Source organism: Amaranthus tricolor, chromosome 1 (assembly GCF_026212465.1).
Source record: "Amaranthus tricolor cultivar Red isolate AtriRed21 chromosome 1, ASM2621246v1, whole genome shotgun sequence".
Lineage (NCBI taxonomy): Eukaryota > Viridiplantae > Streptophyta > Magnoliopsida > Caryophyllales > Amaranthaceae > Amaranthus > Amaranthus tricolor.
In genome coordinates this window covers 38,500,360-38,528,067 of record NC_080047.1, presented here as the reverse complement: position 1 = coordinate 38,528,067, position 27,708 = coordinate 38,500,360, and the positions used below count along the sequence as shown (strand labels likewise).

At 34.1% G+C, this 27,708-nt stretch overlaps 1 protein-coding gene across 3 annotated transcripts; it reads right to left on the bottom strand.

Moving 5' to 3' along the window:
* Positions 1-26: 26 nt before the first annotated feature.
* On the bottom strand, positions 27-25,952 carry LOC130817497 (protein ALWAYS EARLY 3). 3 transcript variants are annotated; one of them, XM_057683253.1, is made up of 21 exons: positions 25,683-25,952; positions 24,842-24,967; positions 23,888-23,986; positions 23,685-23,747; positions 21,574-21,651; positions 20,708-20,888; positions 19,984-20,246; positions 19,527-19,899; positions 17,147-17,224; positions 16,597-16,856; positions 16,397-16,453; positions 13,560-13,865; positions 13,291-13,469; positions 12,658-12,940; positions 11,500-11,739; positions 8,748-8,909; positions 7,070-7,198; positions 6,737-6,964; positions 2,885-2,935; positions 2,651-2,794; positions 27-381 (listed from the first exon to the last, which is right to left on the bottom strand). In XM_057683253.1, exons 2-21 carry the CDS (start codon positions 24,944-24,946, stop codon positions 217-219), a joined length of 3,444 nt encoding a protein of 1,147 aa, XP_057539236.1. In that variant the 5' UTR covers positions 24,947-24,967; positions 25,683-25,952; the 3' UTR covers positions 27-216. The 3 variants fall into 3 exon arrangements, with proteins under 3 accessions (XP_057539236.1, XP_057539227.1, XP_057539219.1); XM_057683244.1 differs by having other exon boundaries at positions 2,651-2,935; XM_057683236.1 differs by having other exon boundaries at positions 2,651-2,935; positions 25,688-25,940.
* Between the last annotated feature and the right edge of the window lie 1,756 nt (positions 25,953-27,708).

Here is a 27,708-nt window from a genome sequence, read left to right as displayed (position 1 = left end):
TATATATATATATATATATATATAGATAGATAGATAGATATAAATCATAGAATAAAATGCTAATTCTTGATTCATATACAAAGTATGATTACGATACAAGGCGACAAAGGAGCTATAGCTCAGGCCACCACTCGGAGTTATTAATCTAGATCTACAGCTTTCAGATTTACACAATAACAGATTACACAATTCAGAATATGAACTTAGTGATTTTAATTAAGTAGGGATAAGCGCCAATATCTGGCTCCGAATGATTCCCATACATTTCTGGATCTCGGTGTAGATTGGAATGTTTTGTGAACTGCGCGGCTGTAAACTTGTGACTGCAAGGTCTAATATCTGGGCAACCTCAGCTGGTGGGAACTGACGTTCTGTACATTTCTGCATTTCACAATTGAAAGTCATAATCTGATCATTACATTACACGAGAGATGTCTTTGGCCGCAGAAACTACTGATAGGCATAAAAACCGCAACAACTTATTTGATTGGTAGAGTTCAAGGGATTGAAGCAAACTTTGTTAGCATGCTAGTTAGCAACTTAGCATTCAAAAAGAAATCAGAACTTCTCAGTAACACTGCTGTAGTATTCTCTACTCTTAAAAAGGATGAAACGTGCATATGAAAATATAACCGCATTTCAATGACTAATGCACTTGCAGATTGCTTCTTTTTTAGATCCACGTATGTGCAGTAAAAGCTCAGTTTTTGTAAACGGCTATTATAATTGATATGGTTGGGGAAGGACATAGGGTGTGGGAGGGACACGCCAGGGTTGGTCTAGTGTTTGGCTAGTCAATTGCAGACCTTAACAGGTTTTGGTTTGAATTTTGCAACAAAAGATGTGATTTCCTAATTCGAAACAATGATTGCCCATAAACAATCTATTTACTTAAGCAGGGTTTGCAAGTTGCATTTTTCATTTTTTTCCTGCAATCACAACATTTTAATCATTTTATCAGAAATTTTTCACCATGACGAGATTCTAAGAACATACACAATTACTACTTTGTATTCAAAAATCCACTAGGAAACCTTAAATCTTAATAACTAGTACAAGTGTACATATATCTACAGTTGGAAAATAAATTACCCCTAAAGAATGGAAAGACAGCAACTTTAGTAGCGGATTAGTTGTTCAGCTAGGACGTTCACTTTACATTCCATTACCCCAAATTCCACCAAGTATATTCTACTTGCACAGTATTTTTGAAAGGTCAGATATACACAACCTTTTAGTCTGGCCAGCAAGTAATATTTCAAAGATTAATAAATCATAGTTTTTGTAGTTGGTGTCTTTGCAAGCAGTGGTCTAGAACAAGTGAAGAAATGGATTACTTGCACCATTTACATAGTGACGAAAATGGTGCAAGAAGATATCGAGGAAGTAGCTTTTAAATTTCATAATTTTCTATAAGATATGCAGCATACAAAATGACATATGTAGAAGCACTATAAAGTTGGAAGATAGAAAAATGCCTCAAAGGGACACGAGTAGAAACACTATAAAACAATATATTTCCAAAAATGCTTTGAATACCTTGGATCCATCTTCTAGATTAATGGGGATATTCACCGATATGTGACCAAGGTGTGTGAGTGGACAATATTATGTGATCAAGGTGTGTCTTAAAGTATTTGGTTCATTTGAAGAAGACAACCCCAATACTTTGGTTCATATTGACTTGATTGATAATTGAGTTTCTTTTGAGTAAATGAGGAATAGATCGGTTTATTATTATCAAATTTACTTCTTATTATTTACTTAATTATACATATAAACACACACACACACATTTCCACCCTTCAACATATATAACTTAAAAAAATCTTATGCCATTTAATAAATCTAGAGAAATTTATTTTTAAAACAGACATTTAGAGATACAAGTTTTTTATATAAAATACTATTGCTATACCCATTAAGATTAAATTTTATATTTGATTTCTATTATGTGACTTGAAGTAACATTTAGAAGAGATATACTCCTATGCAAAGCATATTCTCGCGCTCAGTATTTGTCAAATCAAAAATAAAGTTAATACTCCACTCGTTATGATGTTCTCATGTTTCGGAGAGCACATGTTCCATGACATTGGAGGAAAAGTATGCGTAAAAGTACATCTCTTGTGAGCTATAGGTAATAATGAGGATAACACTCAGTTACGAACAGAAAGTATAGAGGGAAAAGGTTACTACAAAAAGAAAATTACAAGAACAAAATGAACCCTCATTTTTGGAAAGTGTCATGAACAGAAGAGCACAAAGAAAGTATTATTAGATAAAAAGAAATAAGTCTCAGACCATATAAGGTGCAACCCCTCCACCAACTATCAATTTTTATCCATGAAATATGTCCCCCTCCTAGCACTTTCAACCAAAAATATTCTTCATCTCCCTGTTAAATATTGTTATAACTAAGCCTAAAAGGAACTTTAACACAAACCATTATCATAACATCACGCAGTACTCCATATTGGTACTGTTAGTGTAGTTAGCTAAGCTAGGAAACTTGGTGATTAAACACTCTTGCAATGCAAGTATTTATCATATTTAACTAGGGCAGACTTATATGGAGTATGGATTTAATGAGAATGGCAGAATCCCTGGCTCTATGGCGCAAAAATAATCAATGCAAATCAGAACTTACTTGAATCATCAGAAGTGTAGCAACACAGTTTGCAATGAGCTCCGACGGAATGTGTGGTTCACATCTAACAGATGCACAATTTGACTTTGAATCAAGTGCTAGATCAGAATTCACCACAGTTGAAGTGCACGAGCTTGACTGGTTCTGAAGGGTTGCACTTCCGTTAAGTTGAGATGTTTGTGTTGGTAAGCCAGAATCATCAACCAAAAGTCTAGCATTCACAAAGTCTATTACCTCTTCAATCGTTTGAACAGAATCTACCTCTACCTTCAGAGATGTCACTGCCTGAGAAAATGTGGAAAGGAGCACAGTTCAAATGGAAGTTTAAAATAGATGGCTAATTTCCTTCAATAATGAAGTACATACAAATTGCAGCAGGAAAATTCCATAACAGTCACCCAAAAGTCTTCCCTACAACTCTGACATATATATCCTACACAGCTCACATTCTGATCTATAACTTTGCTTAAACATCTCTATATTTAATTTATACTACAATACAAAATTTGAATCAAACAGATTATTGATGAAACAAAGAAGTGCAGAAGCAAATACACTGGACTATACCCAATTGTATTACTATCAAGTTTTTATAATTTTAAATTTTGAGTATGCCCAATTAGAGATTTTAATAATTAAAATAGTGCATTGGCGAGTGTGCAAAAACAAATGGGAAGATGATAGTGAGATGGAGGAAGTCTAATTTTAGTAGATAAGAAAAAAAAAAAGTACAGCAACACTGGATATGTCTGACAAAAAACCAGCCCATGCAATATCTTATCATGCTTTATTCAACAAGGAGATGGGAACCTCCCTCCTCCATCTAACAGAGGTATACAGAGGAAAGCTGTTTCGAAACTATCCTGTCTTTCCATTCTCCAATCAGAAGATCCAAACTTCAGTCAAGCACACTCATTGTTGCAATTAGCCCTATCATTGTGCTTCTGAAGTCAATAGCCAACTTTGAATACACAAATACAACACCTCATTACCATAGTGCCATCCCACTTAGGCTCTGGGTTTGAGGGTTGAATGTACGCAGTCTTATCCTTGTAAAAACAAAGATGTTTCTAATTGACCCTTAATAGGAAACAACATATACAACTTCACATAACTAACAAAAAACACATGATTTAACGAGCTATTTTTACTGTAATCCTTATAATTCGAAATTAAATTACTCCCTCCAATTCAAAGTTAATGTCTCATTTGCTTTTTGCACGTTTTCCAATGCATTAATTTAATCCATAATATCTCTAATTGTGCATAATTAAATATTATAAAAATTTTACATTAATAACCTTCACATTGAGAGGAATCAAACAAAATCCCACTTGACTATATATGAATTTATAGATTAAGAATTAAAAACAAATTAAGAGTGAAATGTTATAAAAAGCAAATTGGACATTAACTCGGAATTGGAGGGAGTATAATTTTTGGCTCTTTCGAGGTTCGAGAATGGACACAAAAAGCTTAATCAAGTTAGTTATCCCCCAACCCCCGCCGACAATGTCACCCACCACGTAAAAGTAAGCCCACCAGACCAATACAAATTACAACCCAACAACCAGTGCTACCTACTTCGCCATACGCTCAAGTATGAGGAACGGGTAAAAGTATACAATTAGCTAGTTGGCTGATTTTTCAATTCATTGGTGGGATTTGGCCGTTTGTTTGTTTCAATTTTCAGAATTTTAACTCTTAATCAGATTGCTTACTGTTTACTGTGTAATATTAAGGAAAACAATAATGAACAAGACGTTGGATGCAACTATACAGTTCCCAATGCTTTTGTTTCTCATTTATGAATGGGTGAAAACCTATCACAAACTTCAAGGAATAGCACTAACTTGGAAACTGACAAAATCAACCTTCTTTTAAAAGAGAGACGTCTAATGGTATAAAGCTTCCAAAATCTATTTCCACAAGAAACGTCTATCGGTATAAAGTTCCAAAATCTATCTCCAGCCCATGTGAGGCTTAAACTTCCAACGCCTCCCTTCCCTCAAAACTATGGGGACCAAAGAAACAAAAAGAAAACCAAAAAACTAATTGGAAAGGATGAAGCATAGTACAAAACATGAACCGCATCAACCCATCACGACCACATTGTAAAGGATTTTAAGGTTACCGTTATTGCAATATTGGCCGGATAACCGCAAACCATTGGTATTAACTGCGAAAGTGAGTTCATGGCCTTACCAGATCCGAGCTTTTGCACCATCGGACAAACATGGTAAAATATCCAAAAAAAAATGATTGCGGGTCATGTTATACTTGACTACCTTCTGGATAAATAGTCCCAACATATTGCTTCTTAATCTTAACTGACTCAATTTCACAACTAAATGACAAATCTTAGGATTTGAAATTTAAATAGATTCGAGATTGATTCATATGCTTCCCTAGGAAATCAATATATGCACTAAGGATAGAATTTAACGGCTGAGTGTTGGGTAATTTTCAATACTGATTCTTTTCAGATAATGTATCACAGAAAATTGGTACGCATCCAAACCACAATCAGAAATGGGTGACCAGTTAGGTAACACTGCAGTCAGCCAACTTCCAGCTACCAGGACTCTATATCACAGAAAGAGATTGAAGCAGGATAATCTTTAAAAGGAACCCCACAATGAGCAGGATGAAAGACAATCAAAATCAGCCAAAAACTAGAGTTTATTAGCCCATGATACTAGGCTTACAATTAACCCTAAGCTTAGAAATTAAAGCCCTTAGATTAGCAGCTTTCACATAACTCAAATTCATTGTCATAGATTCTGGTAATCTGTGTCATATATTTATTAACTATATATGTATGTTTATTTTTAGTAAATATTTTAATTACACCTGACATGCAATGAATCTGAGAAATACACAACAAAGGTATGTCCACAGTGCAAAAACAAGGCCGCATCATATGGTATCGGCCGTATCGTAAAGGTTTTCAAATTCACCGAACCAATAATACCCGCATTGAAAAAGGTGTCAAAAAACACATTTTAGGCCGTTCCAAACATTATTTGATGCTTTAGGTCGATATTTGGCGGTACAACAGTCACATTATCCTTGTTATCGCATTACCTTGTTCGTTACCGTTACCGCATTTTTGCACTAAAAGTCTAAATGTATGTCACACATCATTTAAATATTTTACATGACTTCGTATATTTATATTTATACCAAAAAAAAGTTGATCCAGTGATCCAACTCCAACTCGCCCAACCCATGAGCTAGACTACCAGGAACCGCCTCTTGAACTGCTTGGAACCAGAATCAAAATCAGAATTGTGCCTGTATGATCCAAATTAGGTTCTAATTTTGTGGAATCGGAATCACCCTAATACAAATTGTGGCCATCTATACTCTCAACTAATAAAAAGATACAAGTGTTATATTACGCAGTCATCATCAAAAGCATCTAGATTCAACGAACATGGACCACACGACAAAACCAAAGACACCTAAGACCAATAAATATCCTCATAGCCACCATTGTATTCTTCTCGGCACACATGGTGCCCTCACTCATACACATTCTTGGAAAACTTTCTAAGGAATCACTCCCACATCCCCACCTAAGACTATTGACACTACCTTAAACCGACTCCACAGAGAAAAACTATACTTTATAGTATGAATCGCATGTCAAATCATATTTAAGATATATGATGGGCATTACAGTTACGCCCATATAAATCTAAATCACAATCAACAATTGAAAGGATGCTTCTAGACTCTTGTGTCCAATCAACTTCACATTTCAATTGTAAACAATGGGCATATACTAAACTAAAAATAGAGGAAAATTTGAGCACTTAGTAGTTTACTTTCAGAGATCAGAAGGGTGACATGACAATGATACTGCACAAAACCTCTTTAAACAACTTAGAATAGTTCCGCATAAAAGTTTGGAATAGTTTACGCTCTCTGGACAAGTTAACATGATTCCACATAAACTGTTCAAATAGTTTGAGAAAAGGAGGGAAATGGGTTGGAACATGAAATTTAACTTTTTGCCTTACACATATGCCAAGAAACAAAACGGGGATTAAGGTTCTTATTAGACCAGAAAGCTTTTACCTGAAGTGCATCATCAACCATCCTTCGGGCTTTTATTCTTGAAGTGTCAACAATCTCACATGCATGTGAACCTGTCCCTTGGGTATTGCCTGGCAAGCCATTTAATGGACCAACAGACCCAACAATGTTACCATGATCTTCTAAACTTATCTTTGTCTTCTGCCACGGAACTACAGAGTTCCCTTGATAGGTATTTCGCTGTCTCAAGCATATCAGCGCAGAGGAAACCTATGCATCAATTGTAAGTTAGTAACAATCATACTTACGAAATGAGACACATTTTCAACAGTGAGTATATAATTGAAGTTCCAGTGTAAAAGAAAAGGCATATGCCTGTTCCAAAACTTCATTTAATTGCACCAGTACTGCTGCATATTGCTTCTTGAAAGAATCCACATTTTTTAGTGTGCTGTCTTCAGAAACATCGTCATTCATGCGCTTTAGTTCAGTCACCAGTGCATTCTGCAATTTATAAATCAAGTTGACTTAAATTACAAAACTTAAGAGCTTTATGATGTGAAAGCCCAAAACAATAAATTAACTATGGTGATGGAAAAGAAAATTTACAGTGTTGATAATTTAGCTCACTCAAGGTCCAAACATTTGTCACCAGGACTCGGGAACTCATATCCGACATAAACACGACACGGTTACGAGTCTGAGTGTCCAAATCGGCTAAATCATGGAAAATACAATATCTTTTGTCCAAAACAGGGTGTCCAGGTGTAGTACCCATGTCAGAGTGTCGACTGTCGAGAATACTACACGGTACTCGAGGTAAAATAAAGAGTCCGGGTGTCAAAGGTTCAAACAATAAAAAGATTCAGCTCAGTTGGTGATCCCCTCCATACATTTGAGATAAAGGCTTTAGCATTATTGTGTTTAATGATGGGAAAGGTTATTGTTAGCCAGCATCCTTAACTATAAACAAAACCAAGTTATAAACTGGATTTTCAGGAGCAGTCCCTGTTATACAAGTTGTCTCACTCAGTTTCTATGTTTGAACCAAATTATCCTAACACTCATGCTTGGGGTCCGGACTTGGTTTGTAAGACACCTTCTACATTGCGCATAAATCATTACTTCATCTTGTTAAGTATGGCGATATGAATGAGGGCAAGAGGAAAAAGAGAAAATGCTTATGGCACTGGTGGGGGAGATTATTGATTCAAGTTACATGCTACTTCAATGTGCCTATACACAATTTAAAGTTTAAACCATTGGCAACTGAAAAACACAGAACAAGATCCACAAATTTTAAAAACACCTTGGTCGGGAAGGTTTTATAATGTATAGACGATAAGCATACAGAAGAGCACAGGAAGGGGGAAATGATCGATATAGTGAAGGAAGAAAAATTAATGGTAAAAGTATGCGTTAAAAGGTTGAGGGGCAGAAGCTCTTCATATATGTCCTCTTTTTTTATCCGTAACACTTTCCATTGTACAAAGTTTAAATATACTTTTAAACACATAGACGTATTATTTTGGCTCTACATTTTTCTTATCTCTCTTCACCACATGTGCACATTTTCTTTCTATCTATCTTTCTCCTCTTCACATTATTGGTCCTTGAAAAAGTTTTTTTTGTCATCCTAATATTTTGAAAATTGTATTCAAGATTTACAGAGATCTCTATAAGTTGCCATCCAGACATTAATGCACGATACATGTTCTTTTCATGGATAAGTTCCTCAACATAATATATTCAGCTTGAAATCAAAAGCAATCATCTATCACCGTAGTGACCTTCATTGAATAGCCTAGAACTTCTCAACCTTGCACTCGTATGAGAACTCAATCGGAAAAAAGTATAGAAATAGCCCCTCCATCAAAATGTACCCACATATAATAAGACAGGTCATTAAGTACATGTGAAAAAAAAAAGAAAAAAAAAAAGTTGCATCAGGGGACGCTAATAATTGGAAAATGGAACGTTTTAGATGTATGATTGTGGAACTAGACTTGTGGAAATAATTAATACATAAGAAAAAATGCTTAGTCATAACAACCTTTTTATCAAGAGCGCGGGTCAGTTCTGCCAAAGCACGGATATCTGCCTCCTTTGTTTGCATTGGGGAACCAGAAGACTGCTGCAAAGTCGGTGCTTGCTGGGGGCTGATTACTTCAATATGACCATTCTTTTTGTATGACATTGGACTTACATAACCCTCCTAAAACAGATAGAATCACACAGAATATCATGATATATATGTTTCAGATAAAATTAAACAATATCTACAATCACATAGAATATCACGATACATATGCTTCAGATAAAAATTAAACAATATCCAATGGGATGAAGCCCTAGAAGGCTTCTCACAGATCAAATGACAAAGCTACAGAATGACAATCATTAAAAACAACCTGCTAATTCCGGTAAAAGAAATTTATGATCACATAGAAGAAAGAAAAAGATGATGACATTCATACATGCATATGCAGTATATCAGATACTAAAATCACAAAGAAAAGAACAATTGAGTTGTTAAGCAAATGAACTTAAAACACTTCTTCAACTGTTAGTCCCGTGATTAATATTGGACACTTGAATACTGAAACCAATTGAACACATAATATAAGAACCAAAAGACACATATATGATCTTTCTGAATTTTGGACATATCAGGAATAATATGAGTTAAAAGAGGCAAAAAGGGTGTTTGGCAAAGCAGATTTTGATCATATCAACCGGTTTGAAACGCTGATTTCAAACACCTTGATGGGAACAAAAAAATTTCCAACAAGCTATCACGCTAGACACCCTCAAAGATAATTTATTCTTATATTGAACACAAAAGGAACACCTAGAATAACAACATTCCATTACCCCAATGTAAATAAGTGACTTCCACCTAGGGTGGGTTTTGACAGGGTCGGATGTACACAACCTTACCCTTATTAATGATAAAACTAATAAAAAGCAACTAAAAAGAAGATTAGGACCAAAGGGCGACAACTTTTTCTGGGATTGTATCTGCACCAATATCGATTGAAACAAGACCTTGTTACCCCTCTGAAGACCTATGTATTGCAGCTAAAAAGATAAAGATCTGAAAGGGAGAAATTTCCTCCTTTTCGATTTAAGTGGGGAGGAGCGATTTGATTAGATTTTGGGAAGATGTTAGGATAGGAATACAACCTTTCAAATCTCTTTTTCCTAGAATGTATCAGTTATCCACTAAACATGATGCTCCTATCAGTGATTTCTATTCTTGTTTAGAAGGAGAAAATCAAATGGCATGGTCTTTCTTATTTAGGCATCACCCTTTAGAAAGAGACCTTCAATATGTTGTTGATTTGTAATCTATTCTTCAGAATTTTTCCCCTTCTGGGAATCTGGATGAGATCTTGGAATCCTGATACATCTAAAGGATTCTCTTGTGCTTCTTTTTACTCTTGCCTTATATCATTTTTCTCCTCATTTAATCACCTTTTTGCGGTTAACTTAATTTGGAAATCGAAAGTTACTAGTAAGATTAGAGCTTTTGTGTGGTTGGTGGTTTTAGGAAAGCTCAATACTATGGAGAATCTTCAAATCAGAAGAACTCACAAACCGTTGAACCTGCATCGATGTGCATGGTGTATGGAGAGGGTAACGATCATCTCTTTTTGCATTGTAGTTTCATGAGCAAACTATGGGGCAGACTTTTTCAGATAAGTGGAGATCATATCAGAGGTGGATTGAAGATATTCTATTGTTTAATCACTGAGGCTTTGGAAATAAGAGGGAGCTAAAAATTTTGTGAAGATGTTAATGCTATGCAATTCTTTGGTCTGTTTGGTTGGATAGTAATAGACGAATTTTTTATGATCGATTCTTACCGTTGGAAATGATCTGGGAGAAAGCTAAATTAATAGCGTCACAATGGGCAAAAGCAAATGATCTTTTTGAGCACACTACTCTAAATGATCTTTGTATGAGTATTTTGGGAGATTGTACTGTAGATTTTAGCTCATTTCTTTTGGAACTTCACATCCCTAATTTGTACCTTTGACAATTTCCCATTAATAAAATTATCTTTATCAAAAACAAAACATGTACTATGAATATTGGGGACTATTCTTTCAAATAATCTTATTTTGGATAAGGAGAAAAAGAACACCTATCAAGATCTAAATAAGAAATGGCCAAAAATAAAGTGAAATGAAATAAAGAAAATATATCATCAAAAAGCTTAAAACATTACCCCATTTGAGAATTCAAATTCTAGGTCTTGGAGTCAAGATAAATCAAAAAGATTCTCTTGTGCTTCTTTTTACACATGGTTAGTATCATTTTCTTCCTCCTTTAATCACTTTTTGTGGCTAACTTAATTTGGAAATCAAAAGTTCCCAGTACGATTAGAGCATTTGTGTGGTTGGTGATTTCAGGGTTGTTCAATACTATTGGAGAATCTCCAAATTAGCACAGTTGACAAAGTGTTGAGTTCGCATTGAGTAGATATTTATCTCCAATCTCTTCCCATGCCCCCCACCTTTTTATTTCAAAAACTGTCTCCATCTCTCCTTGTCCCGCTACCTCTTGCTAGCACAAAGGGGTACATCATTCCCTAATAGAGGGAAGACATGATTCATAATATTTCATTACCCATGCCACTAAGTTTTTCCTGCTTAAGCAGGGTTGGGGGATTGCGAGTACACATATATATACATACACACACACACACACATATATATATATATATAAGAGGCTGAATAGAAGTGATTGAGTAACCAGATTGTACATATAGACAGAGTAGGATATAGAAGTCAAATTACCTTAGCTTGCTTTGGTAGATTACTCATCACATAAATAGGAGAAACATTTGAAGGACCTTCCAAACTTCCCACTTTTTGGCTGGGGTCAATTATTAAGTTTTCTTCCTTCATCCTATCTTCAGATCTTTGACTGGCGCTAAACTGCTTTAAAGCCTCGCAAAACTTATCTTTACAAGCATTGTGTCGTATAAGAGATGTAGGTATATTTTCTGATGGATATAATGGCATGCAGTCGATATCCTGTATAAAGACTAATAAGACAATAGCATATGTACGGTAAAAGATTGCTTCCAAAGAAGACAAATATAAAACATAAAACAGAAACTATTTTCAAAGATATGATTAATGTATCCACTAGACTTGCTTCAAAAGAGGTGCTATATGTACACATACACAATGAACAGCCCTTTCCACTATTTTTTTGTTTAGTCAGGGATATGGTTGCATAAATCAAGATAAACACAGAACCAACTCAATGAAAGTGACACTAGATTGTTGTAATGTTGGATGGCGACATCACAATCCAATTTTCTTTAGTCTGGTGAAGAAAGGAACCAATCAAAAGTCAACAAAAAAATCTCTATAGTTCACATTCATATCAAAGATGACAGAATGTGTATACCATTAAGAGCTTCATAAAGCAGGAACAGATGACCTCAATTGAATCGTATACATTGATAGCTAAATGCATGCAGCTTGACAAAGCATATAAGATATTTAGCGGCTATATTGCAAATTGCATTCATAAGGAATTATATCTCTATTTAGTTTCATGTTTGACCATGAGTGTCAGGGTGAAATCTATCATAGCGGAGCACTGAAGCTCAGTCCTCCAATGGCTTTTAACACTTAACAGTCTACTGCCTGCTATATTCCAAGAATTCCTAGTGGCCATCTACTCTCTGCTATCTTCCAAGAATTCCTACTGGTTCATAATGTTCCACAATTTTAAGAGCTGGTTTAAATGGTTAAAAATATTGGTACGGTTTTTAAAAGGTAATGAAAAGGAACTCTACCAGGAAACTGAATATAGCTATATTTAGATAACTGAAATCAAGCAACTAGCCAAGCAATACAGTATCTAATAGCTAGTCAACAATAAGAGAGACTCCAACACCATTTCACAAAAATATTTGAAAAATATTCTGATTGAAGTACCTTGACGAATTCAACTCCTAGTTCGGGCCTATCAAACTGAACCCGACATCTATTATGATCAACCGTCAGTACATTTCCATTATGAATCTCTCTTGACCGAGGATGAATTGCTATAACACGCTGACCCACTGTTAAGGGACGAGCTAAATCAGTTGGAAGTCCTTCTCTTTTTCCCATGCGCAATTCAGTATAGTGGCTCCTCACCGATTCCCGGTAGTAAGCAAGTTTTTCCTTTTCTTCCTTCAAGAACTGCTCAGAAAATCGCCGTGGTTTTCCCAGTGAGCTGCATTAATATAAACACTCAGAACGGAATCAAAACTGTCTGTACTCGAGTAATCAAATTCGACAGGTACGACCTTGTTTATGCTTTTTTAGTTAATCCGGCCACTAAGCATGACATGTGAATCTTTACTCGAGTAATCAAATTCCAACTCCTTATTTTCATAATAAATTCTCCCTAGGAATTTCACACTTAATCATTATTTTAAAACCTCAAATAAATTCTAAATCATTTTAGCTTCCTAATTCTATCCCACCTACCTATGCACCATCTAATGACAACTGATAACAAGAAGAAAATTTACTAGAAAGAAATATAATTACAAACAGGTTAAAGGGTGAAATTGTATGTACCTTCTAATGACACCCCATTCAACACGGGTCAATCTAGGGACATGGCCCAAACCCACATGATACAAATACTCCACAAACTCACTTTTAGCAAACCAAGGGTAGTCAATAGCACTGTAAAACCACTCATATATACACCATTTTCTGACACGGTGGTTCAATAGGCAATTACAAAGCGTTTCCTGTATGAAGAAAACAGCAATAAGTCAGCAACTTAAAACTTCAAAAGATTAGGTTTTTTGCTCAAAGGTTCTTTAAAAAGAAAGCTAAACCTTGAGATGCATTGTCTTATCATGGTAGAACTGCTCAGATATGTTAGGTTGTTCATTGACAAAAGTGTCCGCTTTTATGATCAGTGATTTGTCCATTTTACGCCTGCTTCTAGATTTCGTTGGTGTGTTGATCTTGGTGATTTCAGAAGCCTGTATGGATGATATAGCAGAATCATCTACATCCTTTCTAATATCGGTACTTGAAGAAGAGTGTTCCGCGATTCTGACCAACTGCCCAAGCTGCTGGGAAGCATTATGTGAAAGCCGTCGACTTTTGTTAGCTGACTTCATACCCTGATCTGAAAACTATAGACAAGAACAGAAGTACAGCTATATCTTAAGTTACTTTCCATAAAACAAAAGAGGAATTAGCAAGGGATAATTAACAGCCACTAGTTTAGGAATCACAACAACAACATCAATAATAAAGTAGAAGCCGCAAAATATAGTAAAAATAAATCAGAGATAACATCAGACTAATATAATAATAATAATAATAATAATAATAATAATAATAATAATAATAATATAATAATAATAATAATAATAATAATAATAATAATAATAATAATAATGCCAGTACTACTACTAGTAAGATGATTATAAACAATAATGAACAGCAACAGTGTTAAGATATATCTAATATCGAATAATGCAAAAGGTTTCTTGTGGACAACTAGACTGTCTCTATTCCAAAAACACATCGAAATTTCCCTTATTGTTGCAATTATCAAAAGAATAATCTAATTACTATAGCCACCATCTTAACTTGGAATAACCAACAACTTTAATAGCCTAAATGGCCTTGAATCACTAGTAGGTTTGAGATTATATATAAAGTTGGAACCATTATGCAAAAAAATCCACGCACCGTATTATAAAGGCTTTTAAGTTTAATGAGACTAAAATATAGGCTGTGACAACTGCAAAACCATCCACATAGACCACAAAAGCCATTTTGTTACCATGACCAAAACCGCTTTTTTGCACCATGTCTGGCACCTAGAGACTGCACAAACCTAATATGATATTACTTTATTAATAGAACATGATATCACCTACAGTTAAACTAATTTCCAGAAATGACTAATGACTGGATGCCACTAAATTAGATATTTTTAAATGATCAGTAAAAAAATTAAGAATAATTTGCGAATTACAGTCTTCAAGTTTAGTACTTTTGCGAATAACAGTCTCAGAGTTTAATTTTCGCAAATTACAGCTTCCAAAGTATCAAAATCTACACCATTCAAACCAAATGATCGTTGACCAACCCAAATGACCTTTGACCAGCCTAAACGATCGTTAACCATTACTAATCACCTTTGACTTTTGTTGACCATCCCTAATCACCTTTGACTTTCCTAGTTACCAATGGTACCCTTGTGTTTTAGCACTTTAATGCCGTTTTCACCCATCATAACGAATTTTTTCAAAAAAAGGACGCTGCATTTTCCTAATGGGATATCTTTTTCGAATCCGGTAGAAACAAGTACTTATTCGCCTATTTTCCGGCACGTAGACCGAAAAAGATATTTAACGTCATTTTTACCCATCATAACGATATTTTTTTCGAAACGATGTTAAATATCTTTTTCAGTCTACATGCCGAAAAATAGGCGAAAAAGTACTTGCTTCGACTGGATTTTCGAGTTACCCCATAAGGGTAATCGTGATGTCCGTTTTTTCAAAAAATATCCTTATGATGGGTAAAAACGACGTTAAATATCTTTTTCAGTTTACATATCAAAAAATAGGCGAATAAGTGCTTGTTTCGATTGGATTTTCGAAAGAATTACCCCATAAGGATAACCGCAACGTCCGTTTTTTCAAAAAATATCGTTATGATGGGTAAAAACGACACTTAATATCTTTTTCCGTCTACGTGCTGGAAAATAGGCGAATAAGTACTTGTTTCGAACGAATTTTCGAAAGAGTTATCCCATAAGGGTAATCGCGACGTCCATTTTTTGAAAAAATATCGTAATGATGGTTAAAAACAACGCTAAAGTGCTAAAACACAAGGGTTCTATTGGAAATTAGGAAAGTCAAAGATGATTAGGGATGGTTAACAAAATTCAAAGGTGATTAATAATGTTCAACGGTCATTTAGGCTGGTCAAAGGTCATATTGATTGGTCAACGCACATTTGGCTGGTGTAGCCTTTGATACTTTGGAGGCTGTAATTTGCAAAAAATAAACTTTGAGGTTGTAATTCGCAAAAGCCCTAAACTTGAATTCTATAATTAGTAAATTATTCAAAAATTAAAGAAAAACTAACAGTTCATACAAAATGTACTAAAAAAATCCAGAATACATTGTAACAATCAATTACTTCCAAGTCAAATAAGGTTTGCAAATGCTTTGGACTCCAAATAATATATAAGCAACAAACTGATTTCTGACTGACTGGTAGAGAATGAAGGAAATTGGCAGCTACATAAAATTCTGAAAAAGGCATGTTGCACCACACTTTAAGGTATACTCTCTTATTCGTTCTAAGTTTGCTACATTTGTCATTTTAGTCGATCCCACTGAATTCGTATCATTTTCTTTTAGGGAAATGAACCCACATTTTCATCGACAAATTTAATCACTCTTCATTCCATCCATACATTTTATTTTTAACCTGATTCTCTCACAAACAAAACCAAAAATTAAAAAAACTAAAAACTTGCTGATGTAGCAAACTCTTTGGGACTGAGTAGTAACTATTAACAAACAATTGATAGCATCAGACACAAATCACAAGTTGCTTCATCTTTTTAATCATGCAAAACAAAACCAACACTAATATTGCAAAGAAACTAGCATAGATCCATAAACTAACTTCTCACCTCCATTTCCGGCACAGTGTTAGTATCTGCTTGCATTCGAAACTCGGAGGTAGCATTCTGCCAGTGGAAAGACATCAAAGATAAATGATAATATGCTGCCATATGTGAAAAAAAAATAAAGCAACCAAGAGATTGCAAGAGAAAAAAATTTGAAAAAAAAGAGAGGACTGATGATTAATAGAAACATATGTGAATCTCACTCTTGACACATAAGGCTTTGATTTTCTTTTTCGCACGTTTGAGTCTTTTGGTTCAGTTACAGGACTTGAGTTAGGGGAAGAAGCTTTTCCTGGTGTATATTTTGTGGACTCAGAACCACGAGACTGAGGAACTGACTGGTCTCCCTTCTTCTTAGATGGTGAAGCTTTTGGTTTTACCCTCTGACTTGTATTTACAGTGTCTGGTTGCCTGAATTTGTCAACATCAACTTCGTTTTCCTTTTTGATTGGCACAGCTGACTCTGAGAAAACATGGAAGTCAAATTTTATCAACTATAACATGCCAGTTAGTGCCAATGATCTCAATCCTTAAATCATATGATCAAGTGAAATTCTCTAAGGATCAATTTTGTATTTAATTAAAAAATTATTCAACTGAAAATTAACTAACATTTACAAAACTGCACGATCAGTAACCCCATCATGACATCAAAATGAGAACCATCATGCCTACTAGTTTGAAGAAGCAAAAAATGAAAATGGTAACTCTTCAAATATGGACACGAAATTTATTAGATTATGATCTCAATACCTGCTTCAGCTGCAGAAGATGGCATCAATAATGACAAATCAGCCAAAGCTTGCAGGGCATCCAACGCTACACCTTCATCTACACGAAAGCAAAGAAGGATAAGTTCAAATACCTCCAACATCTTTCCCTGATGAAGGATAAGTCAACCCATAATTTGGAAACAGGAAAAGAACAAAGGGAAATAGAACCAAAAATTTTGACAGTTTCATCACATAAAGCTCGACAGAATTGGAGAGCAGATGGAAGTACTAAGTTGATTAGATTCAGTGTAAGTGTGCAACAAAAGGTTTAAGGTACTGAAAGCAGATTACAAATACATGATTTCCCTTAGGGAAACAGAATGTGAAGAGCAACACCAAAACCCCAACAAAGCCATATGATGCAAGCTCCATTTTTTAAATATTCAAATTTGAAGTGTTAGCAATTTATTTTTGTTACAATAAAAATGATTAGTTACCAATTTCCAGTTCCATTTCCCACAATTCCAGAAAATATTTTTTTATAAAAAGAGAAGAAACAAGAATCACAACTAGTAAAATCCTCTCTCTCCAATCTTCATCCCATCACAATAGACAGTAAAAAAATCAATTCATTCAGTTACTCCTCACTGCAGGCAAAACACTATCCTCTTTTTTGGTTGATGTAAATTTGTTCAGGTATAGTGTTCCACATTACCAATGAGGTAAGACATTTTAAACTATTTGTTCTCTATTTTACTCCATAAACTAATTGTGAGTAGTGAGTAGAGACTATCAATTTATTGCTATTGAAGAGTTCTTAAAATAGTATTTCATTAATAGTACTCCTGCCAAATACTTCTAAATAGACAAAATGTTAGAAGCCGTTCAGTATTGCTGTCATTTTGTTAGTTTCTGTTCTTCTTTTAGAAAATCATAAAAAAATGTATTCCATGAAATTGAAGGCGTAACAATGGAGGAAGGCGTAAGCTCTTTTTGTCTCTCTTTAATCTCTAATCCTCTATGTCAGTAACAATGGATTCTCTCTTCAATCTTCGTCAAAAGTTCTCAAATAAATTTGTCTCATGGAAGCATTTTGAAACCTAATTACCCAATAAATTACTTTTGTCTAGAAACCCTATTTCGATTTTCAAACTTTAATCACTAAACTCCTCCCCTACGTTCTCCTTGGTTAATTTTTTGATTTTGGGTGCTAGTTCAAATACTGAAATGGGGTGCCAGCGACTTGCAATTGCCGTTGATAAAAAGTGTGGTTCCTGGTGCTGAATACTTGAGGTTATGAACAATGGCAGTGAAATATGAAGATTTTAATGAATTTCATTGTCACCTAAACTATTTTAATTTTTTTATCATCTACATTTACATAGCTACTCTTTATATTATGTCTCTTAATTATGGAAAATCTAGTCCGCAAAATAGTGACTATTATATCAAAGTCATATAAGATATTAATATACAATCATAAATACTCAATCAACTGTCCCTATTGTGGTGATTCTTGCCATTTTTTCCTTTAAGGATTATGGATTTTTGATTTTGAATCAAAGATCAAAATAATAATCGTCTTTTTTTAATTAATTTTTAACATTTTTAATTTTTTGCAACCATCTTCACAATAAGTGCGATGATTGTTAAAAAATTAGGTAGTAAACTTGTCGTGTAATTCTGGTGGCCTAACGCACAAACAAAACATGATAGTAATCACTGTTTTCTAATAAGATCAGTAAAAATTACAAAATAAAACTAAAACTAGCTTCCTGTTTCAATAAAACCAAAAATCAAAAACTACAAGATGTGTTGGCCCTTAAAAATAACCTCGTGCTGAGTCGTGCATACACTTGTACAATTTTGTAATCATAAGATCACAGTAACTAAGAATCCCAAGTTATAACTTATATATATACTAGTCCTAAAGAATAACCTCTACTTATCAGGGTTAAGGTTGTGAGCCCTCAAAGATTACATATAAACATTATATTCCCTCTGTCTAATTTGATTTGCACCTCTATCAAAGGGGTGTAAATATTAATTAGTAGTTGGTATATCAAGTGGGGTCATCAAATGAATGGATGGGATTAAAAGAATAAATGAATTTGTGAGTGAGATTAAAAGAGAATGGTGGGGACCATTACCGAAAGAGGACAAACTGCAAAGTAAATGGGACAGCCCAGAATAGAAATTAGCTCCAAATGAAATGGGACAGAGGGAGTATAATGTAAATTATAATATTATATAGTTTAAACTGGCAAGAACAATGACAAAAAAGTCCAATAGAACGTAAAAATGAAATTCGTAATCATCTCCTTTGAGGTTAAGAATTCTCTAGGAGCAGAGCCACAGACGCACAGCATACTTAGTCAAACACATGAAGAACAAAATGCCTGCTAATAATCCAGACATACCTCCACCAAAAAGGACCTTTTTGCTCCTCTTTTTAGAGGTTTGACCTGATGATCGAGTACACGTCAAATCTCTTGTCTCAGGACCAAGTTTTAATTCGAAACTAGGGTACTTTTGTCCTCCTTCTGTACCACTGCAGGCTTCCTTTATATCATCCCCATAATGGTGTTCAGAATCTTCAACTTCTACTTTCTTCCCGTAGGACCTCTTTGCTTTCTGTTGAGCAACTGTACCAACACCTTTCCTAGCACCAGACTGACGCTTCTCCCTAGAAAAATTGTTATCCCCTTCAGTGCTTCCCAAGCTTCCTTCACACCCATCATCATTCACTTCATTTCCAATATTTTTTGCGCTTGTCATTTCTGATTCCGAACACTACAAGATTAACAATCTATCAGGCTTTATAAAAAGAAATCGTTTTAGACCCAGGTAAAGTGAAACAGGCAAATCGTGTGTTACCAATCTTTCACCCAAGCCAACAGGTAATTTTGAAGTAACTTCTCTTCTTTTATTTGGTGTCTGAGAGATCTGAGGAGAACCACCCCTGTGGGATGCCTCAGCCAACGCTAATGCCACCTCATGAGCCACATCTTCATCAGCAACATCTAACTTTTTTAACCCCTGCCGAACTGGGGAAATATACCTCCCAATGTTATCTTTATCATATGTATATCTTACAGGGACGCGTGGTGTCCTTTTTCCAACTGCTCTTGGTTGATTTCCTGCAAAGTCCAAAAGATTGATATGAATAAAAAAACAAAAATTAAAAAATAGACATTACAAGAATTTTTGTTTATTCCACTGATCATCTTTATTAAAGCTTTATCTAATGACTCTTCTCCTGTGAGCAAAGAAGGACACCAATTCCACCCAATGTCCATAAGTATCAATCAAGAAACAAGCCAGCCTTACCGTGAGTATCAAAAAACAGCTGACGACGAACCTGATTAAAAGGTCGGCGAACATTAAATACTAGCAACATCATGGCAATGTAAACACTTTTTAGCTTACTGTAAACATAACGATTGATCACCATCATGAACTAGATGTAAAAGCCTATAACCAGTGGTACAAAACATCTAACAGTCTGAAAAAGAAAAGGATCTTTGAAGCAAATCTTGCTTCTTTAAATTGTTTCAGGAAAAGAATGAAAATGGCTTTGCTTTTTGAGAACAAAACTCACCCCCAGACCGTTTTTTCTTTAAGAGAGACAAACAGCCATAACTTGAAGCAACTGACTGAGAATGTGACACATCTGAAAAGTTCCCAGCCATGTTAGGATGTAATTTTCCACGTGTACGCTTCTGAGGTTTTCGTGGTATTTCAACACCATCATTGCTCTCTTGTTCACTATCACTTCCCTCCTGACATGCCATAACAAGAAATTCAGAAGCTCACATGTCATTGATTGTGGTTAAATTGGCACGAGCTACTTTTATTTAGATTCCAAAAAACATCTATTTTTATAAGTAAAGGAAAAAGAATGATATGGCCACAGTTCATAAATAATATAAGTCAAGTTCGGAATAGCGTGGTTCCAATCCGATGAATCCTTCAGGGACCAACATTTAAATTTAAGAACTGGAGAGGGATTGGCCACGATAAAATATTAACAATTATCCACTAACCCTTCAAAATTGATTTAGGATACAAAAGAATTCTGCTATCTTACAAACAAATCCATTATAGCATGACCCAAAATGAATTTTTTACTTTGTCGGAAACTTTAACACCTTTTTACAGCTTTGCATAATGATCTACGCTTCTTCCATGAATTTAATGGATGCTATCCATGCTAATAAAATCAAGAAGATAAAATCACACCTTCAGATACCCTTCAGGGTCTGATAGATCGTGAAATTTTGGCAGTTCTCTGTAGTATCAGTAGCATATTAGATTCATTCCATCAAGTATTTTTGTTACGCCAAAATAAAATACAGAAAATACTGATACAAATTGTACTCTTTCTGTACAGAATGTCAGAGTCAGAGTAAAAAGAAATAATAGAAAATCAAACAATGGACTTCAAGATATAGGTCGGCCACTCACCAGAACAGAATAATGATCAGTCATCATCGCTATTAAACCAACAACAGAAGCTGTTCCCTCTGGAAGAGACAAATAAGCCTGGAAAGAAAGAATATAATAAGTCACAACACTGAGATACTTTTAGTTTAAATTGCCTTCAGCAGAAAACGTAAAACTGTAAAAGAAAAGGCTGAGAAAATTTCTCTCCATCCCCATCTAATTTACACTTTCCGCGCATGAGTTTGGTAGTTTGGACTTTGGAGTCTCTATTTTTTGGAAACTGGAGGATTAAAAGGAGCTATGGAGGATTATATTTTAGATTTGGATAGCCAAATGTTAGGTTTTATTGGTTTAAAGAGAGCAAGGTGGGTTACAAATCTAGTGTAGGAAAGGGAAACTTTTCCTTTCTAACAATATGCCTAAAGGAATAAGTGGCAACTAGTTGAAATGGAGAGCATAACACAAAAACAAGAGGCATGAGTGTATCGTATTGGGCTGCATCGTAAAGGAGTAAAAAAAATCTGCATTTCGAATTGATTTAAGGAATATCTCACAGCTTCGTATGAAATTTGGTGGTGCAACAACGCATCACTATGACCATCACCTCAATCGTGACTGAAAATGCATTTTTGCACTATGATGGAGAGGTTACATAGATATTGCTAGCCAAATTTCATGAATTCAGCTTCAATATGAGACACAAAAGTTGTACTTAAAGGAAGATAAGGCCGTATTAATCATTTTAAAATATGTAACGAACAAATAAATACAATAATATCTCACTTTAAAAAATGCATATAGCAAATAGTGAAAGACAACTCAGAAACAGTAATGTTAATTAACAAATTTCAATTGTAAAAAAAGATCAAAGAAAAAGCATCCTCTATAAGAAAAAAGGTTACAGCACACTACAACAGAAGGAGTTGCCCTCGAGAACAAGAATATTGTCAAAAGTGAAGAAATTTAAAATAAGGTGGTCAATTTGGCCAAAACAATTGTCACTAAAAACATCAGCACCAAGTCTATGATAAGTTCCCTGCTTCACAATAGAAGTCTCAAAAACAAGCAATTTCAACCTTTTGAAGATATTGGTTAGCACTCTTGACTCTCATAAAGAGAAGATGTTGCTTTTTTTACAGTAAGAATTATCATGGTACCTGAGAGTTATCTAATGACAATCCAATTCACAGTAGCCTATAATCCAAATCCCGCAAATAGAAAACAAATTCCAACCAAAAAATATCTTTCCCAATTAAATTGAGCATCAAAATACATTTACTGTGGCTGTCCGTTCATGGATAAGAATGTTGATTTCTACACCAGCTAGATTAACTGCGCATCTAATGGTCATGATCATCATTACATAGGCATGCAGAGAATAAGATCTAATCTGCAAAAAGTGTGTAGACAGTGCCTAGATAAAATCCATTTTTTCCATTATGAGTGAGAGAGAAGAGCTGGTGTTACACTTACACTAATTCCTTTAATAAGACTAAACCATTTATCTTAGATCAGAATAGTAAGCTTCAGTCTTTTCTAAATGCTAAATAATACAATAAATTTTAGCAATTAGTCAAAGTGAAAAGAAGATAGAGAAAGCAAAAAAAAAAAGGTAAAACAACAAGCAGGAAAAGCTATAGACTTGACAAAGTTGTCATCTCAGACAGTCAGTCAGGCAATCATATCAATGCAGCATAAAATCATAACAGAAAAAGGAAAAAAATCCTTCAGTTCATATAAAGCACATGTCAATGGAGAACAAGCTCCAAAAACATAAAGATGTGTCAGAAACTCAGAATCAGACATGGCAACAAAAAGTGCAGTTGGCCTTTATAAAGGGTCACAATCATCAATCATAAACACTTCAATGCAGTCCAGCATACTGCTAAGTTAGGCATTAAACTTCACAGTCAACTGTAGAAAAGCACAGCACATTAATGCCAGCAAGTTTTTCAACATTAAATTTTGATAGACACCATGTCAGTAAGTAAACAAAAACAAGAGCACATTGATAACAAATTTAAAATATAAAATGCATGCAAGGCACACCATGGCAGATGGATGGAAGGGAGAGGGATGGGTAGAAAAATCAGAAGTTGAGTGACGAAAAAACAAGGGTAAATGATTCTTACCCTGTTCATAGTATAAAGAGCCTCCACCATTTCTATAGTCCGATTACGTACTGCAGTAGCCACCTATGCACCAACACAAACATCAACGGGTAAAAAGTCAAGATCTCAAAATATCACATTTGTGGCGAAACAGTTCAGCATTTGGTTCCCAGTGCACTTCCTATAAAAATTCATTGAAGAAATAAACAATATGATGTGCGAACCTTTTTCCAATCTTTCCCATACTTGCGGTATGCCTCATAGAAGCTTTGAAGCTCTTCCTTGCTCCACTGTGGCCCTAGCATGTCAGACACCTTCCTTTTCTGCACAAAATGAAGAGAAAAGGAAATAATAAACTATTTCACACCAACATGCGAACAGCAGATTCAAAGCCAGCATCATTTAATTAAATGCTTGAATCAAAGACAAGCACTAAGAAATACTCCTATCTAGCACAATCATTGACAAATCTTCAGTGCATGTTTCGATAATAAGATAGGAAGGAAAGGAAGCGGAGGAAGGGAGGGGGAAAGTGACGAATATTCCTTCAAAATGTTTCCATTATTTGGAAAGATTTGCTTCTCACAGAATGTGAATAATTAATCCCTCTGATTCACTCCACTCCATTAACCATCCCTTCTCATTTGCTAACCAAATAGAGGAATATCTATACTTCCATTTCCCTCCACTCCTTTCCCTCCTTGTTCTTCAATTCATAAAAGCTGTAAGTGAGCGGTAACCAATGTACTAAAACAATTATCCACTTATAACGTGTTTGGTTGTTGATATTAAAAGGTGGAATGAAAATGAAAATTTAACAATTTAGCTGGAAAAAACTACTTTATAAGGTTTATGATTACGTTTGTCATATTCTTATCATTTTCTTCTTTACAAAATTTATTCACACCCATCACCACTTGGAAAATTATGAAGCACATGTAGAGCTTCATAAACATGGAAATGACATAGTATATATTTTAAAATTTTTAAACTAAAGCTTATCATATTAACACCATTTAATGCCAATAACCAAATGCCCGTTAAAAATAGTCTTGAACAAACTTGTGATTCGGGAATTCTCTATTAATGACACAACTGGCTCAATAGCATGCATAGTATCAATTGTCCACCAGACATTCACACCAAACACTGAATGCTAGAATAAATTCAAAACTCACCCTTTTGTTACTTTTATTAGCACTTTCTCCATCTTTTGAAGGAGAGATCTCACTAGGATATGGAAACCGCTTATTGACACTTCTCGACTTTCTTGTAGGAGCCATACTCGAGTATTTACACAAGATCTGACAAGAAAAGTAACTCGTGAAATTTACACAATGATATTATCACATGCAGACATTCAAGAGCAAAAGAACAAGGCAGAGGCCACTAGTACATACATCACAAAAGAAAGAAAGAAAGAAAAAAATAATAAATAAATAATTGACTATGAAATTAAAACATCATCGAAGCTAATTGAAGGTCATCTCATCTTAAGGAACTCAATCAAATGCAAATTGGCATACTTTTATGAATCTGCTGAAACCCAAATAAGTTGTTTCTGAAAGCAACAAAATATACCAATTACTTTAACCTATACATTGACATTTATAGAATCAAGCTCAAAGACAGTTCACATAGAGCTTGTCAATATATAGCAGTATAGATGATTAGAACAGACCCTAACTGAAAAAAAAAAAAAAAATAGAAGCTGACAACGAATAAAATTCCCAGTAAAATATCACAAGTTCGCAGCCATGCAATATAGAAGTAATTATCAAAGAATAGGAATTGAAGATTCATGAAGATTAGAAAAGGGGAAAAAATAAACTGTTTCAATTAATGAAACAAGCACATTGGTTTAAAAAATTCGAAGAATAAAAAAAATCGCAAACCACAAACCACAAAGCATCTTCAGTACAGCTAGCAAAGTGTAAATCGAATCAAAAACTTGAAAATTGATGAGAAAATTTTCTAATTTAGCAAAAACAAAGCAAATTAGTAGACAGTTAAAGGTACCTAACCGATCAAAAGGGAGCTTTAAGTAGAACAATCAATCAAACAATCTGTAAAGAGAATAAAAAAACTGGAGGAAGTGAAATTTGTGAAGATGATTGAAAGATGAGGAAAGAGCTGAAGAAAGTGGCGAAGAAGTGAAATTTGAGGAGATGACCGCGAAAAATTGAAAAGAATGGACACCCAATTTCAGCTTTTTATCTCTTTTCTCTTTCTCTCTCTCGTTTTTGCCTCCGACCTTCATATGAAGTTCTCCTAATTTTGAATTTTGTTATTGTTATTCTAAGATGTATTGACTATTAAGTATTGACCCATTAGATTTCACTTAATATTGTTTTTTTTTAATTTGGGAATTACATTTTTAAAGTTTATTATTTTTGCGAATTACAATTTTAATATTTATTTTTTACGAATTATAATCATCAAAGTATCAAAATTTACAGGTTCACGTCAAATATACAAAACTGTGACCACTTGACTTAAATGGTCGGATTTCTGTATATTGGCCTGAATTTGCAAATTTTGATACTTTGGTGGTCGTAATTCACAAAAAATAAACATTGAGGCTGTAATTCGCAAAAGCGATAAACATTAAAGCTGTAATTCGCTAATTACTCTTGTTTTTGTGTAGATTTCATTTGTAATCAAAATATTCAATTTAGGGCTAAATTTTTATTTTTTATGGTACCACTTATTAAGATTGATTTATAATTATGTATATCTTTTTTTCACCAAGTTTGTAATCGTTGACAATATTGAAGGTTTTATTTTGAAAAACAGTTGATTACATTAGTGATTTAAACTCATTAGAGAAACTTAGGTTGTCGACGATTATATTATGAATAAGAACCATTGTTGTTATTAGTAGCTTTATTTGTATAAAAAAATTGATTTTATACTTGAACCGGTAGAATCATTGACATTATTAAAGAATCTAAGGTTTTAAAAGATGTTGATGATTGTACTTGCTCTAAAATCTTTTTTTTAAATACAAAGAATATTAACCAAATAACTGTTTAAATATGCAATTTCAATGAAATAGATATTTCAATATTCAATCTTCTTATATCATCATAAATCTTATAGGTATAAATATCAATGAGTTCACCCTTCTATATGTTTTTTTATTTATAGCTTTTGTGACCTTCTTGGCTTTACCTAGATCATATTGATCATAGTCCTTTATCAACTTTAACAATCTACGTTGTCTCTCATATTTAGTCCTTTCTAAGTAAATATGTATTTGAGACTCTTGTGAACCGTAAAAACCTTATTAGAAATTTCATACAGATAATGATGACATATGTTTAATTGCAAATACTACTAAGGACAACTAAAATCGTGAACTAAGTAATTCTTCTTCTAGATGTGTAAACAATGACCTTTTTATTTTCTGTTAGCACACATCCTACACCTTTATGTGATGTATTAGTACTCTAAATCTCATACCCTAGTTATCTATATGCAAAGTGAACACTTGTGCTTGTGTAAGTTGCTCATTTATCTTTTGAAAAGATTTTTGACTTTTTACATTTAAATTTTTTATTCTTCTAAGTAAAAGTTGTTAATGACATTGATATATGTGAACAGCTATTTACGAACTTTTAATAACACCTTAAAAATCAAAGAAAATTTTGGAAATCAATAGCATTAGATGAGACAAGACAATTCTGAATTGCTTTTTAACACCTTAAAAATAAAAAAAAAAACTTAGGAAATCGATAGCATTAGATGAAACAAGACAATCCTGAATTGCTTTTAACATATTGGGATCAATAGTCATACCTTTCTTGGATACAATTTGGCAAAAAAAATCTAAATTTTTTATTACCAAAATTCACACCTACTTAGTTTTGTAAACAACTTATTCTTATACGAAACATCCAAATAATCCTCTAATGATCCATGTACTTTTCCTATCCTTGGAGCAAAAGAATATCATTAATGAAAACAATAATGAATTTGTCTAGATTTGGCTTGAAATATCTATGCATAAGGTCCATAAATGTTTTTGGGCATTAGTCAATCT